The 18,297-nt window shown below is 35.6% G+C and overlaps 1 protein-coding gene across 4 annotated transcripts in view; it reads right to left on the bottom strand.

The window, feature by feature from the left end:
- Nucleotides 1-18,297, bottom strand: part of NPAS3 (neuronal PAS domain protein 3) — a 617,745-nt gene that overhangs the window by 173,958 nt on the left and 425,490 nt on the right. For all 4 annotated transcript variants that reach the window (XM_069858438.1, XM_069858439.1, XM_069858441.1 and 1 more), the window contains one exon: nucleotides 15,008-15,097. In XM_069858438.1, the coding sequence (XP_069714539.1) occupies nucleotides 15,008-15,097 (90 nt within the window). The remainder of the gene's footprint in view (nucleotides 1-15,007; nucleotides 15,098-18,297) is intronic.

Below are 18,297 nucleotides of genomic sequence, written 5' to 3'. Positions count from 1 at the left end.
CTCAGAGAATTAACATAAGGCATTAAATGCCCTGCTGAGGTAGATACTTTAGTTCAATGTGATGTACATCAAGAAGAGTTGTATGTGACATGCGGGAAGCTAGAAATCACACCCTATAACTATTAAGTAAAATCTTGAAAAGAGTTACTAATACAAACAGCCTAGCAAATGCATCAGCAGTGAAGAACGAGAACCTACTTGCAGTGTGGCTTCCAAGCTAACGTATCAGTGAGAGAGAAAGCCTTCACTATAGAACGTGAACCAGCAGTATCATTCCTTTTCTCCATTTCCATTCAACTGTGCTTATGTAGCAGTTAGTTTCACCTTTACTTCTGCTGTTTTTAATTGTGCCTGTGTCTTACACACGACTGCAGATATCAGGAAATGTAACAGCAGTGTTTCACATTTCCATGATGGCCACATCCTTGGTTTCATTTATTCACAAGGTGAATAGAAGCAGATGATTTCTGGACCTCAATTCATCTATCTGTTCCTGAGCTCTCACTGCATAGACTCACTTTGAGTGCATTGTCTAGGATTTTAAGAGACAATAGAACATGCCATAGGGCAACAATAATTTTTAATTCATGCTTGCTGCTCACTGTTGAGCCAAAGGAGCACGTGGAAAATAAGTGTTTATATTTTGGACCAGTGACAGTCTGTTTAATCTAGGTTATTTCTGCTCAGGGACTGTGTCAAGCCCTTACCACATAAGGAAAACTTTTGTACTTTATGGATAAAATCAAGTGGATTTGGGCTAAATTCTCTGCATCCATGTAGTATAAATCTCAGTCTTCTGAAAGGAGAGGCGTCAAAGTTGATCGTTTCCAAGTTCTGTGTATACTGCACTGATAATCATGTTTCTAGTCTGGTAATAAGTTGGTTTGTAAAATCACATTTGCATTGGGGTATGCCTATTTCTCATTTGTCTACCCTTACACACTACCTTGGGGATGGTGGTCTACAGAAATGCCAAAACCTTCCTTGTTTTAAGCAAAGATCCCAATTTTAAACTGTAATACCCTATCACACCTGAGGCCACAATGTTTGAATATGCCGAGCTTTCAATTCAATGTGAAATTTGCCTGTTCTCCTGGCATGGGGCCAACAGAAGACTGATGGGCTTTGACATGTTCTTCCCTCATTTGTTTGTTTCCTGGTCATGGGATATTGTTCAACGTCAACTACTGTATTAGATGTCTAGTTAAGGTTTCTAAAATTCAGGCAGTGTCTATCTATACTTTAAATATATACATCAAAGGGCACTAATGGACTTGAGCAATCCCTTTCAGTATAACAAATCAATTAAACACTTGCTCTTATTTCCTACTTTTATAAGAACATTTTTGATCGGCCAAACAGTCAAGCAGATACACGTGATCTAAACATCAACTTTGGACATTTATAGAGGTAAACAAGGCATAAAGAAACAGAATGGTCACAAACAGTATCAATGTGCTTTCACTACTGAAACAAATTAAATATTGTGAATGTATTTTTTTGGTCATCATTTTTCTCTCCAGAACTTTTGCTTTTGGTGAGACTGCCACTGATTCTAATGAAGTTCACACAATTCAGAAGACCAAGCTCCAGTCTCGAAGATTTAATTGAATAGCTTTATACACATCATTAGTTTCACAGCTTTCAATGAGAATTCTTGTGTGCATGCTTTCAGGATCCAATTCTTTGCTATGGAATATTCATCCTTTCTTCTACTCATGCTCTATTTTATTACAAGTACAACTTGTAGCATTACCTTTTGTTTTCACTCAGAAAACTGTTTACATACAGACCGATACCAATTCACACACAGAGATAAATATACATATGCATGCACCCTCGCAGCTACAGAGTGAATTGCATCTGTAATGTATCCTGCATTTTGTCATTATACAACATAATTAAATTTAAAAAAAAAATAAAAAAGCTTAAAAACTTGTCTTTGTAACAAGGATGACAAGATTGGTTTTTTTTTCTAGTGATTGGGGGTGGCTAATCACCGAGTATTAGCATTTGTTAAAGAGTAACAGTTTTTACTATTAAGTTTTGAATGGTGAAAAATGCCTATCCCTTGTAAACTATGTACTCCTTTCCATTGTAAAAAGAGATTCTCTTAGTCACCAGTCTCATTAAAAGTTAAAACTGTGTCTGCTTAGCATTAGCAAGAATAAAAAGGTAAGAATGAGGTATCTATGAGAACTATAGCTATTGACATCATTGACCTTTAAATATGTCCTCTTCAAGTTGATATACAGCAATTCATTATCCCTGTTTTGATATAATTGCTATTACTGAATGCCCCATGCTTCCAAGTGTTAATACAATTGCAGTTCATATTTCAGGTTGTTCGCCAAAAAGAAAAAACTATTCTAAATATTTGATCATAAAAGTTGTCCTCAGCTTTTACACAGATAATTTAGTCAAATAATATCAGATAATCTTAGAGCAGACTTAACAGGAAATTGCTAGGAACTCCATCTAAGCAGCATCCATTTGCACTTATATAAATGTACTGAGTGTGTAGGAAGACTTTGACAGCTTGCCATATGTGATTTCATTCCATAGCCTACCTACTTTACCATCAAAAGTTATATCCTTTGAAGCATTGCCAGAATTACTTTAGCCCAGTAGATATGCTAGATGTGCCCTTTAAAAGCCATATCATTTCCTTTCTACTCTGACTAGTTCAATGTAGCATCTGCTCAACTAAATTCCTTTGAAGGTTAAAACCAAAAAAAACCCCTGTATTACAGCTCAGTAAGATGCCCAGTGTTGAATGAAGACCACAGATGCAAGAGAATAAATACGAGTTAAATGAGACTATAAAAGAGAATCAGGAAATTATCAGCTATCATGGAAATATTACAATTATACATACAAGAAATAGATATTTGCATTTCAGGATAGGTAAGCATTTTATTTAAAACTATAATAATCCCTGAATTTTATATTTCTATTTCATTATGTTGATTGTTTATATGCAAATTCTGATATTGCTATGACATGGGTGCTAATGCCTTAATAAAGAATATCATACATAAATAACTTGATTCAAAACAGAAAATATAAGTATGTATGTATAACGTCCTTTAAAATATTTGGTTGTTACACTTATTTTAAAAGATGCTATCTTATTCTCACAGCACCTTCCTGACTGTTCTAGACGATAATGAAGGGATAGTCCATATCGTCTAGTGTCACAAAGCAGTTGTGGCATTTTAGGAATATCTTCAGTTTAGCTTCTTTAATTTCTACAAATACTACTTAAGGTTGAAGGCTTGTGAATTTATTAAAAAAATGAATGAATTCCAGTAATTACATGATTGTCTTGTCTGCTTGATTGAAAAGTTTTCAAAACATATTAAAATGGCAGTGTCCTTTCCTAATCTCTTGAAACCCTGCAATAGCAATTTTAATTAAAGAGCTGTAAAAGTTACATTTTTATATCTGGGATTTTTTCCAATTTCACTTATTATTTCGCATGAGTTTGCATGCTCACTGGGGAGGTTGCAGACTTTGCCAGTCTATGGGGATTTATCTCAGAACATCATGAGAATGCAGACTGAACTGTGTTAGAACTAACAACATTACTGTCCAAATTAGATACAGCACTGAAGTGCTTGTATCAGTCAAAAAGTTCCTAGCCACTTAGACTGGCATAAGCATCATTTGTTTAATATTTGTGTATCTTAGTGGTCTTCCATCAAATGCAGATCTTTCTTCACAGTCACAAATGCAGATAAACCAAGAGGAGTGTAATGATATATTAAAAAAAAGAGCAGAAAAGAACCAGTATTAAGGAGCCAGCTTTGATTTAGCCAAACAAAACCTCTGGAATAGCTCTCATCAACTTGTCCAATTTAAAGTGTATGAAATTCTTTCTGTAGACCCATTTATCCCAAAATGCTGTAAAGAAAAACCCCTTAATTTGAAATGAGCATGAAAGAGAAGCTCCTCTCAGTGGAGGTCTTTCTAGAAACTGTTGCTTATGTGCATTTCAGTGACTGAATTACTTTCTATTTTCAATTCTTCCCATGAATTGCCTTCTGATGGGAAGGCACTGGACACTGAAGCAACACTACATCAAAACTGAACCTGGGAGCTAATGAGGAAGATAGAATGAAGAAGAAGATGGGAAACAGATGCCTTTAAAATAAAAATATCATAATTGTTCACCTCTCTCAAACATACAACTAATCCAATGTTACCTATCACAACAGAAAGTTTTCCTCTACTTTGTTTTAGATAACCACTCTGACCCTGAAGACTGACAGGTCTTTGGAATGCATCTTTCTCAGTGGTTAGACACTATGTCATCTACACAACAAATAAAGTTGCTGTAAATAAAGTATATAGTACTTACAATTAATGGAGGAATACTTTAAAACCCATTAACAAAATGTTGATTCAGGCTAACTCAATCTGAATATATATATTTAGAGACAGGATGAAGAAATCAACCTATCATGGCCAAAATACTTAAAAACTTGCAACCAATGTCGGGAACAAAAAAAGAGTAATCAAACTGCCACCTTTATTCAAAGTACTAGCTGCTTATAGGGACAGAGAGATTGCTCAGTAACTTCCAGAAAATCTCGTTATTCTCATTGTAACATAAGCACCATGTTGACAATTTTGACAATATAGAGTAAAATGAGAGTCATTCACACACCTGTGAAATCTTTCCATTGACTTACAGGCTGTGGATCAGACTCATGTCAGGTCAGGAGAAACAAATGCTGGAAGGAAAGCTACTGTTTCTCAAATTGCATTCATGAGTTTTGAAAAAATAAGCAACTCTTCCTACAAACTTTAAGTCAGGACTCAATGCATACTGCCTCAATGTGTGCAAGAGATACATTTACAATATTCATCATATCTTTCTTATACATATGTTACAGAAGTTCAACAAGAACACATGCGTAGCTCCATTGTCATTTGAGGAATGTCAGGGATGTATATGTCTCTGTATTTACTACTTATGCATGAGTAAATGCTGTCCCAAAAGAGACATCTTTCTGAAATGCAGTATGAAAAGATATAGGCTACACAGAATCACAGAATCACAGAAATCACAGAATAACCAGGTTGGAAGAGACCCACTGGATCATAGAGTCCAACCATACACCTCACTATACGGGCTACATTCTAATTCATCAGTACTCAACCTAGAAAATACTTGCCATCCAAAAGACCCAGAGACAGAATCTTAAACAGATAATAATTAATAAAGGCAATAATACTGTCATACACTTTATTAGAACAAGGCAGATTTATTAATGCAAAGGCTTCAAAAGTTATCTGGAATGCAGTATAAGCATGATACACCATATTAGTTTATATATCCATATGATCCCATTCAACTAGAGAAATCAGTCATTATTCTCGCTTTGTATTTTACTGTTGCCAAACCTCACAATGTGATGTTTGATTGTAGCTTCAAAGGCTTGGTTGTAGAATCATGATATTCCCAGAAAGTCTCAGACATCTCTTAAATACAAAATTCTACCATTCATGGTAGCAAACGGAAAAGGAAGAGCGGAAAATGTAAAGCCATAAAGGCTTCAACCCCCGTTCTCCCCCCACCCCAAAATGTTAATAAGCCCTTTAAAATACTATATTCACATATATCTAGTAACTTGAAGCCAGTCTTACTATTTCAATTGATGCTGGGACATGAGTTCTGAATATCAAGGGTTGGCAAAATTTATTTTTGTTGGTGAGGAAGCAGCAGCATGTCTTTTCACAGCTCTGATTCTCAGTCACTGACTAGGGGCAGTGTGCTGCATCTCTTCCCTGCCTTTCTCCTCCTGTCTTCTCAACACTGGAGAGGCATTTCTTCCGTTTGTCTCACACACACTATTTTGATTCCCTCTCCCTCCAATATATGCACACAGTTCCTGCCTCCAGAGAGGAAGATAACTCTTGTTCTTAGACATTTCCCCTCACTGCTGAAAAAAGGTATTTTCTCTATTTCCTATCTGCTTTAAATTTCTGACTCTGGACAAAGGAGTAGAAGTATGTCCCTGGCTTCAACTGTGCCAGCCCTGCTAAATCATGCTCCATCTGTTCTCAAACCACTTAACTATGTCCTCAATGGAACCATAGTAGCCTGTGTGCTGGGATGGGTCCTGTTGGCAGATCCTGAAGTCATAGCTTGTAAGAGGGCATTAAACTGACTATTCTATGAATTCATCTGCAGAGGGTCCTTCTGTGGCAGCGTAATGAAGATAATAAGTGAAGAGTTTCCAGGGGGAGCTGTTATTCAGAATTAATGAAGGAAGTTCCAAAGATATAAGCAAACAGCAGAAAGAACTTCGAATGTGAATGTCATTGAGGAAATCAGCTGAGCAACTACGATAAAGAACGGGCTCACGGTTAGTCTGACTTTTCTGATGCTCTTTTTTCCTGTCCACTAAATGCAGTAATCAGCCTGGGTACATTCTCTCTCATATTTGTAACTGTACCAGGAAGCTGGTGTCAGCCCCTGTGCAATTGGAAACATGGGTGGAAGGAGTCTTGGATGGCATCCAGGTTCAAACACCAGAAGGAAATATAGGGAAACATATGGTTAAACCACTAAGGCAGCACAGGTCTATTTTAATGCTGAACATGAACAGAGAGTGACAAAAGAATATAGATCAGCACTGGAAGAGCACACGGATATGATTGTCTTGAATTTCCACTACAGACTTTGGGGATTAAGCACCATTGGCCTCTGACTTGGAGATTCTCTTGGCTAGATCTCACATTAACTCTTCAGTGAAGACATTCTTCACAGAATTTGGAATGCTTCTCTCTTACCAAACCTTTCTTCCTAGAAGAGGATTCCTCTGTTAACTTTGACCAAAACCAGAATGTGTAAAGCCCTGACCAAGTCTGTAACAATACAAGATGCTAGCAAAACCGGATTAAGACGTATCTCCTATCCTTGTTCTGAGCTGCTTGTTCCTGATCTTGAGCTTTCACATGCAACGTCTTGGACGGACTTAGTTGGTAGAACTGTCAATGAGGATTTGCAGCAGAAGTTACCACTGAATTGATCCGTGTTTTAAATAGTTTTTTCTTTTAATTGTTTTTGCAGGGTTGTTTTTAGCCAAGAACTATTCAGTGATTGTTGGGTTTTTTTGGGTTTTTTTGGGGTTTTTTTTGTTATACATACAGGCACTGTTTTATTTATTTCATAAGCTTAAGCCAATCCTGAGTTTCTCTGACCTGACCCATCCTTTCTGAAATGCTTGGAATGGGAATTCAGCCAAGTGAACCTATACTGTTTCACTGCTACAAATCTTGAATAATTTCATACATTGCAGAATATTCGACTCAGGATTTTCCTTGCCCTGACTCAAGCAGGGATGTAAAAGAGAATCAGGCTTTAGAATCAGTGCATTTTGTATGCAATCAAAAGCATGTTTTCTTAACATTATTCAAAATCTATTAATTATCTTTCACTTATTTTTAGAAATGAAATTTTGATTACTCACCAGTAGAATGCCTTTTTTTGACCTTACTCTTAAAAAGTAAAATACTTACTTAATTTTTGATTTTTTTTCCTCCCATCTCTAATGCGCCAGGATAGCATGGAAAATATATTTATGCCAAACTTCTATGTTTCCTACCAGTATCTGATTTTCTCCCCCAATTATTCCACAGCTGTTTGTTTAACTAAGTGACTATATATAGAATATTCTCCAAGTTCCACACAAACATGTTACAATGCAATGCAAAAAAGATACCAAACTACTTTGTAGCCAATTTGGACAATGTGAATGTTAATTCAGGGAAACTCTTTGTCTTTGCTTTAATAGGAAAGACAAATGTAAAATAGCTAAATTGCCTTAACCATTTTCCTCAGATATTTTTCTTAAAACAATCTGCAAACATTTCACCCATCAAAAAGCAAGTGATCTGATTGCTAATGTTCTGAGTCTTACTTATTTAGTAGTGAAAGAGTTAACAATTGCAATGTAAATACATTATCAAAATCTTACTTTTAACATCGACTGTAAGAAATTATTAAGTCACATGGAAAGTCTTCAGCCTTCAAGCATTAAACCAATGAGGCTATATTTTATTGCATGGAGAATCTGTGTGATTCATTTCAGCCAAACTATCCCTTCTGCATAAAGGTTTTCAATGTTTCAGCCTCAATGGCTGGTAATATATGTTCAAAAGAATAAATAAAGGGAACATGATTCTCATGTAAAATGTCATTCTGGATTTCTTTAGTTAACTCAGCAGAGAGCTATATTCAGTGGAGCCTGTAAGAAAATAACTGCTGGCTGTATTTAAACATGCCGCAGAAGAATAAGCAAAACAATGTGATCAGTAACAATAAGTTAATTTCAAGTTTTTTTTAAAAGAAAATCAGTTAAGCATCACTATACACTGCATCTGGACTGACTACAAAGTGACAGTCAGCAGATTATTCCACAGTTTTCTTCTGCTGGAAATTCTGATGGCATTTACTGGCATAACCTTTCAACTCTGAGCACATCAATAGAAGCAGACAGTGGTTTGAAATATGATTCCTTGCAGATAGCATATCCTCATTCATCTGACTGTGGTGCTCTGTGCTCCATTGCACAAACAGCGGCTCACCCACTTCTGAGAGGACACTAATAAAAAAGGCATCAATTTTCAGCTCTAGTACTACTGTGATCTCTTTATATGTTCGACATCCAACATTAAATTAAAATGCTGTTATAAATCCTACTTTCTGAATCTGGAATGAGTGTTGGGTTTTTGTCGCATGAGACTGCAGCAAATCTTGTCAAAAGCAAGGAAGCACGTCTTGTTCGCTCAGAATTAATGTTGTGGATGAAAGAAAAAGGTAAAAGAGGTTGAATATGGTGAACTGTGGGTGTCAAAGGCAGTGGGTAAAGAAGCTTTGGGGTACTAAACAGAGCATAACATTTGCTGCTTTCAGTAGGTTCCTAATCAGTAATTATAATTAACAATTACTAACTGCACATGAAAAAAAGTTTATTTGTTATATACAGTATTTTAAAAAATCCTGCAAATCTTTAAATGTCTTTATTCTTCACAGTTTTGGAAATATATTTCCCTGTGCTAGGCAGAAGTTTAGAAATAACCAGCTAAAACAGACTAAGTGTTTTGGATCACTTCAAGACCACACAATGAAGGTTGTTACAGACTGACTATGCAAAATTATGCATATTGATGTTGATGTTTAGGACTTCTGTCAGCTTGTCATTTGCACTTGAGTTGTCTTAGAAGTTCTTGGGCTGGGATAGGGATTAAAAAAAAGCATAAAGAAAAAATTATTAGGCACTGATGTGAAATACTGTGAGATTGGCAAAATCGCTTCCTGAGCAAAAAAAAAAAAAAAAAAGCTGCAAACAGTGAGTGCAAGACAGAAAGCAGGCAGGATATTTCTGTTATGTAGAAGAGTGCCATACATTTTGGAGCCTTTCAACTGTGCCTGATAACCTCTAATGGCAGATATCCTTTCTCCTTTAAAAGCTAAGCTAAGCTGCACTGAAAAGACAATAATGGCTTCAGCAAAGATACTGTGTCTATAGATATTTTCTCTTGTTCCGTTCATTCATAATTATGAAGAAAAGAAACAAGCTTGCCTTTTTAGGGTGGGGGAGTGCCTTGAAGAGTGGTTCAATATCTGGATCGAACAGAGGAACTTTTTCCCCCTAAGGATCCTGCCTGAAGAAACCTTGACATGCACAAAGTCAGAACCTAGACAAAGTTGCCCTGGTGAGAACGATAAGGTCACCCGTGGGATTGCTGAGATTATCTCTGTCAAGCACTTGGACAGCATGCAGTCAAATGATGCATCATGCAGTCATTTTCAGGGGGGAAAATCAATTTCTTCACCAGGTCGCTATTTGCTTTTCAAAGTGCCCTTGTAGGCCTTCACCACCAAGCATTTATCAATTTAAATGTTGTAAATTGATAATGTGCCACCGTGCCTTGTACTGTTTCTGAATTATTTTGATACTTATATTTTCTTACTGCTCTCAAAATCCTCAGAGTCATTCTATTTCAATAGAGCGCCTCTCTTGCTCACTTCTTTTAGCATAAAATATAATAGTAAATTAACTTTCTTATGCTGAACATTAAGGAAAAACTTCTTTAAAAACCACATGACAAACACAGATTTTTCCAGGCTTTTATCTAGCAATTTTTCAAGGGGACAAACTATTAAGAAACTACCAATGCTAGTGCATCAATTTACTGAATGACCAGAAATTAATATTCTACACATTAGCATTTAAATACAGAACACTAAAAAAATTACAACAACAAAAAAACCAAGCTCTTTTCTCTATTGATTACTGTTTACCTAAAAAAAAAATGTAGTTTCCCTGTGAAGTTCCTGGCTTTTGTTGGGTTTTTTTTGTTGATTTTTTTTTAATATTACTAGTTTTTATTAAGATAATATGACAGGGGGTATGAGATATAACTTACAGAACAAACGGAGGCATCAAGACCGCTTTATATTACTTTTAAACAAACAGAGCACAAAAGCAATCCTTTAACCATCTACTAGCCTCAACTTGGTTTGCATTGAAAAACAGGTAGCAGTTGAGGTTTGTGTTTCGTAAAAGCAAAGGAAATACATGGCAGTTGCAAAGCGTTCTTAACCTCCAGTGATTTATTGGCCCTCAGCCAAGTTATCAGGGGAATCTAATTCTTCTTTATTATTCAAATAAACCACATTTGGCACCATGGTTCCTTTTCAGAATAGCTTCACAAATAGACTGAGTACTGTCATTTATTTGACCTTGTACTTGCGTGCTGTAGCTATAATTTTATTTGCCTTTTCATAGAACAAATGCACAGAAAGCCAAAAATACAGACAGCCTATGCTACTAGTAACACAGCATGCATGTAGTACACCTGTTGGTTTTGCCTACTTTGTTTTTAAAAAGACAAAGCCTCAAAAATTTCCCTTTTTTCCCCCCTCTTCATCTCTATTATCTCCTATTATGTCTGTAGCTGCACTGCTCCTTTTTACTGAGCTGTCTTTACAACTGACTCGATGATCCGATGGGTCTTTTCCAACCTGGTGATTCTATGATTCTATGATTTGCAAACCTGGTCTGTGTCCTGGACAAGTAGGACCAAAGGAGGAAATATTTCACTTCATGGTGTTGACCTCACAGAGGGGAAACAATACATAATATCCTTGTTGAGTACAACTGTTGGTGAGAGGTGATTAAGAACTTTTTTCTTGAAAGGATAAGTATCCTAGCCAGCTTAACAGCCCAGAGTATTTTCTATTGAACCTGGAACCTCCTATGTCTGACAATTTTATCCTCTGTTCTGGATAGATTTTTCTCCCCATTTGTTACTATTTGTGTTCAGCACACTTTTGGCCAAAGTCTCAAACGGAGAGACTGCAAAGGAATTGAAATCTCTTTGGTAAGAACTGATATTTACTTCTAAGTGCCTGAAGGAATGATTCAAGTGCTTCTTCAGTGTCCAGACATGGTGACTTATTTTAGCCATCTACTTTTGAAATCTTATTCCATTTCTAAAAGGCAATCAAGGACTGGGTATTAAAAAAGACTGCCGTTACCCTGACATAAAAAATTACCTGCTGGCTGGAAAATGTCAGAGAATAGACATATATGAAGACAAACTATTTTTACATCATTACAGAGGTGCAGTGTAAAAAGCTGTTTGTATTGGCAAGAGGGTAAGCTACACAATCACAGGTTATGTTGTCCAACCCAGGGAAGAAATCCTGGCTGTATTGCACATTTCTAGACATGTTTGGATCTTCCAACAAATACTACAGTTCCTAAAAATACTGAATACTGGAAAGTATGTTGAAGTATTTCGGCTTGCCCCAAGTAAATTGAGCTATGACTATTAGTACACAGCTTAAGGAGATAACTGAGATATTCTGGCCCATTTCTGTTGCTTTTATTTTCTTCCTTCTCTCACTCACTATATTCAGCTAACTTTGTGCCTTTCTCTCTACTTTGAAATGCATCTGTGTTCTCTGAAGCTGCTCTGAGTGTAATTCCTCAAAGTGCTCTAAAATCCATGTGTACCAAACTAACTTAAAATCCTCGGTTAGCATTAACTGGAAGATAGTATTCAAAACATATATCTATGGGTGTCTATGTGCAAGGTACATTCACTGAAATGTCAAAAGACTATTTATTGTAATTTTTGTTTACTGTCCAAATATACTGTTATTTTTGCCAGCAGTAATTTTGAATAATCATCATTGCCAGGCTATGTCCCAGAAGATGGTTTATCAGATTTCTTTACTATTAGCCCTGTAGTTGTCTTAGAACAGCAGCAACCACTTGTTTTGTACCACTGCTTCTCAATGTTCAGAAAAGAGAAAAATTAAGTTCTGTGACAAAAATGTTTTCACTTGCTGAGATTTGGTAAAAGGACAATTTTTCTTTAGCCGAAGAGACATGAGATTTTGTTCTACAATACAAACTATAGTCTACATTATTTCTATATGTACTAGTTAAAAAAGAAAAAAATGCAACCAAACAATGATGATGTCTCTAAGAAGCCATTTGACTAGAAATTGACACCAAAGACAGCTCTTGAAGAAGAAAATTCAAATAAAAATGCTTATACTATGCATCCAGACTTTCTCAAGCGCAAAATTACCTAGAGGTTCTATATAAACGTACAGTTGGAGAGAATCAGGATAGGGACCCATCAGCGTTTACCTGCAGTGCAAGTAATGCAACATCACATGTATCCCATAGCACCGTTCTGGAATTTCAGAATTCATGAGTACTTTAAGGTTGTTGTTGTGCAAAAAGTAGTATTTCCATGTATAATTTGAGAAATGGTTTTATGGATATTCTTGCTAATATTTTTTGTAAAAAATAACACTTTGAATATTAATTCAGTAACAAGCAGCAACAGCATTTCTTTTGTCATTATTCAGAGACCAAGCTATATAATATTCTACCAATAAAACAATCTAATAAAACTACGAAAACAGTAGGTCTAAGAAATACAAAATGACAAAATAAAGACAGAGGAGAAGAACAGCAAACATCACGGATATTTTAGTAGATGTCAGTGTTTTTCATCTATTATTGCAAGGAAGTCCACAGTCCTGCTTATGATTTTCAGTAGTTTTCCCATCAATACTTTCCACAGTGAACACAAGGAAAGGTTTGTTGTAATATATCAAATACTCTAAGATACAAAGGCAATTATTTATTTATCTAAACCCTTGTTTGAAATGTATTTGGGGATCAAGATCAAGTGTAAATTCTTAACAGCGTGATGTAAGCTCAGAGTAAGGAAACATTTACGAACTCATATAGTTAAAAAGACAGTGGCAGAAAATGCTTTTAACAAGAGACTAGCATAGGGTTAAAGCCAAATTTTTCTTGAACAGATGATATTTCAGATGGCCACACTATTCCAGATGCATCAATTTCCTTGAAAATCCAATCCATATATGTGCATATGCTGTGCTGGCAGGAGGACTGACTGAAATGGCCAAAACCCAAGAGCTAATATTCTTTTGGCCAGAATAATGCAATTATTATTTTCCTAGCTATCAGTCTAAGCATACAGAGCCATCTGTTATGCAAAGCAAACATACACATCTCAATTACAGAAAATGCAGTTGCCTTGACAGAATTTGGATTACACTACTAACCAGGGCTGTAAAATTTGTTTTAAGCTAGTGTATAATGGATGCCTTTCAGGAGTTTCCTAATTATCATTTACCTGCTTAAACTAATTATCCATCCTTCTTCTTTACTGGCTTATTAAACTTCGTTGGATACGATGCATAAAACAGATTAATATGAGCATAAGACAATAATAAACATTAAAGTTCTGATTCTTTACTGTATTAGAAACATGGTGGCATACCAATTTCAAAATCTGAGATTCTTGATACTGACTCCCAAACAGACTAAGGCAGGGATTAAAGTTTATTACAAAATGAGAGACTTTAATGAAAGACAGGAATACTGACATGAGTTAAAAACAGCTCTGTTTCCATTTCTATCAATTGGTTTGCTAAAGCCAGCAAAAATATAACAATTACTGAACTTATTACAGCTAATTGCTTGCATGTTCTTCGAGGAGGCAATGAACCCATATTCAGATCCTCACCAGATAATATTTAAGATTAGTCTTTTTCTGCACCAAATGTAAAAATCTACCATTTCACTATTGTTGGGGTGCAGCAAAACTGACAGTTGATATACTCTTCATAGCAGTATGGGTCCCAATTTAAAGGAGCTGAAATAAATATTACCTTATTTTTTCTGTTTCTCCTCAGGGTGACTGCAACAGAAGCAGATTATCCTACTCTGAAAATCATCATGCAAAATCTTTCTGCTGCATTTCTAAGTACAAGCAGAAAGAAGCTGTCCTTCCTGAACATTTCTGAATGCTGCAAGATCAGGAATAAGCATCAACAAGCAGTTCCCCCCCACTCCTGTCCTGCCTTTTAATCTTTGAAAAAACAGTTGTCAACAATTAAATAAAAAAACCCAAACAATTATATTTCATAAATTTGTCTTTTTGTTTTAGTAAGCATTTGTGAAAGCAGCAAAACGTGTCCTTGCCGGAACCCTTCCTGCAAGACATTTTAATGGTCTCTTTCAGGATTTCTTGACTCCAAATGACTCCCTGTCATTGTGTCAGCTCCCTGGATAATGCAGGGTACTCCATAAACATCCAGTAATAGGACACAAGGGAAGAACTATTAGTGTGTCCCTTTCCTATCAGGTATAGAGGTTTAAAGTTCAAAACAACTGAGAAAAGAAAATTCATTTGTTCTCAATAAATTAATCATGATCCTTCATGGCAAAAAGTTTTCAGGCACAAGTTTGTCTTATCTCAACATCGAATACCGATAATAGGTTTTTCAATTACTTCTCAGATGTGACTTTAAATAACTAATGCAATAATCCACATAAAATACAGAAATCAATTATTATTTCTTTAAGAATGATAAACAGAAGACTGCATCATACACAATTATGTTCTAGAATCAAAAGCATGTACTTACTTGGGACAGGCCTAAATAGATGGAGACGGTTTCTGAAATGTACAAAAATTTTCCTTCTTGATTTAGTGCAAATACAAATCCATCCAGGGACTATAGAGTAAGGAAAAAAAAGACAAAAAAGGGAGTAGATTAATAAAAAACACTAAATTCCAGATAAAAATAGATTCAAATAATGACATCACAGAACAATTTCAGGAAAATACTCTGATCTCTATGGAAGTTTTTTTCATTTAAATCCTTAAGACAATTCTTTATATTCTGTCTACATATTAACAAACAGCACATGAGTAAATTAGAAAGTTCAAGACTTATGGTCATGACTACATCTGCCATTTACTGTATAAAATTTATCTCATTTGCATGACAGAAGAAATACAGAAAAATAAAATGTTCTTCAATTTTTCACAGGAACAAATACATAGGGAAAACAAATAAGCTTCCAATCAAATAGTATGTAAGAAAATCCCCCCCAGCACCAGAATCAAAGCGGCAAATCTCCACTTCCAAAAACTGAAAACAAGAAAATAAAATCCTGCCATCACTCAAACCACCATGGACCTCAATAATTTGCTAATTAATTGAGGATTACACACACACACACTCTTGTGCACGCACACACCATTTTCCTTTTGTGAGACAACAAACAAAGCCAATCAGCAGATTACTGTCAAATATGTTTACAGTTTAGGTCTATAGATATGTTATGAATTTCATCTCTTTGGTGTAAAACTCTAGATCAGATTTTGACAGGTTCAAGTCTTTGGATGTGGTTTCCATTGTAACTGCAAAGAGCAAAATACAACTACACAGATTAATGCATACCTTTTGAAACATGAATGCAGTTAATAAACAATGGACTATAGTCTAAACTGACTATAGTGTAAATCACTGCACATCAAGATGGAAATATACCTCACGGAATAACGGCAAATTTTCACTAGCAAGAAACTACCTTTCATACACTATACGTGTCTTTACTTTTTTTTACTTTTTTTTTATGTGTCTGTCTTTACACTATGTGTGTCTTTATGCTTTTTATGAGGGTGATTATTGGCAAACAAGGATTCACTATTGAAAAAGTAAAATCGCACAGTTCCAGAAATTAAGAAAGCTGAAATAACTAAAAGAATAAAAAAATAACTCAAACATGGGGATGAACAAGAAACAATCCCCCAAAACCAATCTCAAACATCCCTTTGGGGTAAAGGCATATGTAAAGTAAAAATATAACTGTAGCATTTGAGAGATCAAGCTGGTTTTGAAAGAAAAAATAAAAGATGCACACAAATTTGATGCAGATATATGATGGCAAAGTCATGTAATCATATCACTGCTTTTCAAATACAAAACCAGTGATTTCTGAGGGGTTTATTTTTTTATTCTTCTCCTCCTTGATTAATTTCTAACATGCTGCTGGTCAGAATTTGTCTTTGGCAAGTGTTCACCCCTCTCTGATATAGTAGGTGGTGGAATTAGTTCAAAAATCTGTGTTTTCAAAAAAGAATAAACCACATATTGGAAAACAAACTCTCACTAAAGACACTGCATTAAAGAAAGACTAATTTATATTTATGAATTAATAAAAATGTAAATCTGCATAGATTTGCTTCATGTAAAAACATTTATATTATGCAAGCCATTTATGGCCTCTTATAAATCATCATCATTTCTTTTCAAATGATTAACATCAGTTTCTTGAATTTTAACATCCATAACAGGTGGAAAATTTGGAACAGTGAAATTCAAACTTAGATCCATACAAGACAATCAAAGCCTTCTCACATTTGATCTCCCTCACTATATATAATTATTTTTGCTACTATCCACTTTCCCCATCACAAAAAGATCAGAAGAGTAAAACTTTAACGGTCTTGGTTTAAGCTTTCCTGGTGCTCTGTCCCACGTTCCTTTGAGGAAATTGGTTTAGTATTTTGTTAGAAATAAAACTAAGAACCGTCACTGTGATTCCCTGGTCACCGATATATGTTCTTCCTTGAAAGCCATTCTCCAGGAGCAAAAATAAATTGCCACACTGAATCAGACTTACAGACTATTTGCAGTGGTTGGTTTTCCCAGGTCTGACAGTGTGTACCTAGATGCTTCAGAACAATATTTGAAATATCCATAATGGTTATGTAGGTAATGACAAGCCTACTCAAAGTTTCTTTCTAACCTCAGGTGGTTACTAGTTGGCATGACTACCATATCTGCTATTTCCTACAATTATTTTTTATAAATAGCGTGCCAAACACTTTTTTGTTTTAATGCTGTTAAGTTTTTGGCTCAATGATATCTTGAGGGAAGCAGTTTCACAGGTTACTTGTGTATCATACAAAAAAAACTTCATTTTTCTCAGATTTTACATATCCAGGCTTTTAGTGCAGTCCCCTTGCTATGTCACTCAAAAGCTACATACAACTGGAGCACATTTATGATCTGTTCAGTTTGGTACACTGCACTACTGTGTAATTGCCTGGCATATCTGGATAGAGCTTTTAAGAACAGCAAGAAGAAAAAATTGTCTGAATCACTGATGCCTTTCCTGTTTCTTTCCTACACATCATCTTATTTAGAAATTCAGGCTTCTTAATGAAACAGGAGTTTAAAGCTTTAAGCACTGATTAGGCACTGATGTTTTCCTTAGTGTTGTTTTGGTATTGGCTGAAACCAGTTTTGCTAGAAAAAGATAAATAAATAAAAATGTCTCAGGTCAATATCTCATGACTGAGTTTGGAAAGTCATCAGCAACTGGGAAGAGTGTTAAAGTTATAAGTGTTAGACATCTTAAGCAGTTGCTAATTTTTCATGCCATTGGCTCTGATTCTCTCCTTTCAGTTAAATAATTCTAACTGTTTACTCATTTCTCCTCTTTCTTTCTGGCAGACTGTTCCTTTCTTTTGCCTCCTAGTTTTACAAGGAGATGCTAAGGAGGCACCACTGATGAACTGGCAGGGCCAATGCAGCACACCCACAACTTCCTTGGCTTCTTGCCTGATTAGTCACTTCCCGAACCATAAAATTAGTTCATTATGCCAACTGAGACTCCTAGGTTGTGGACAGCCCTTCTCTCTCTATTTCCTTTCCCTCCTCCCTAAAATTATGCTTGGGTACCAGTACTGACCAAATTCAGCATTTTGTTCAATAGAGCAAAATCAATAAGCTTATTTCATTGTAATTTGAAAAAGGCACTGATTAATAGCTAATGGAACTGCCAACTACCTCCATGCCCAAAATGCAAAAACATTAGAATAAAGACTCCAAGTACTAAGCTCAAGCCCTAATATCTAAGC

Source organism: Phaenicophaeus curvirostris, chromosome 5, assembly GCF_032191515.1.
Source record: "Phaenicophaeus curvirostris isolate KB17595 chromosome 5, BPBGC_Pcur_1.0, whole genome shotgun sequence".
In the NCBI taxonomy this organism is placed as follows: domain Eukaryota; kingdom Metazoa; phylum Chordata; class Aves; order Cuculiformes; family Cuculidae; genus Phaenicophaeus; species Phaenicophaeus curvirostris.
This window is presented reverse-complemented; position numbering and strand designations above follow the sequence as displayed.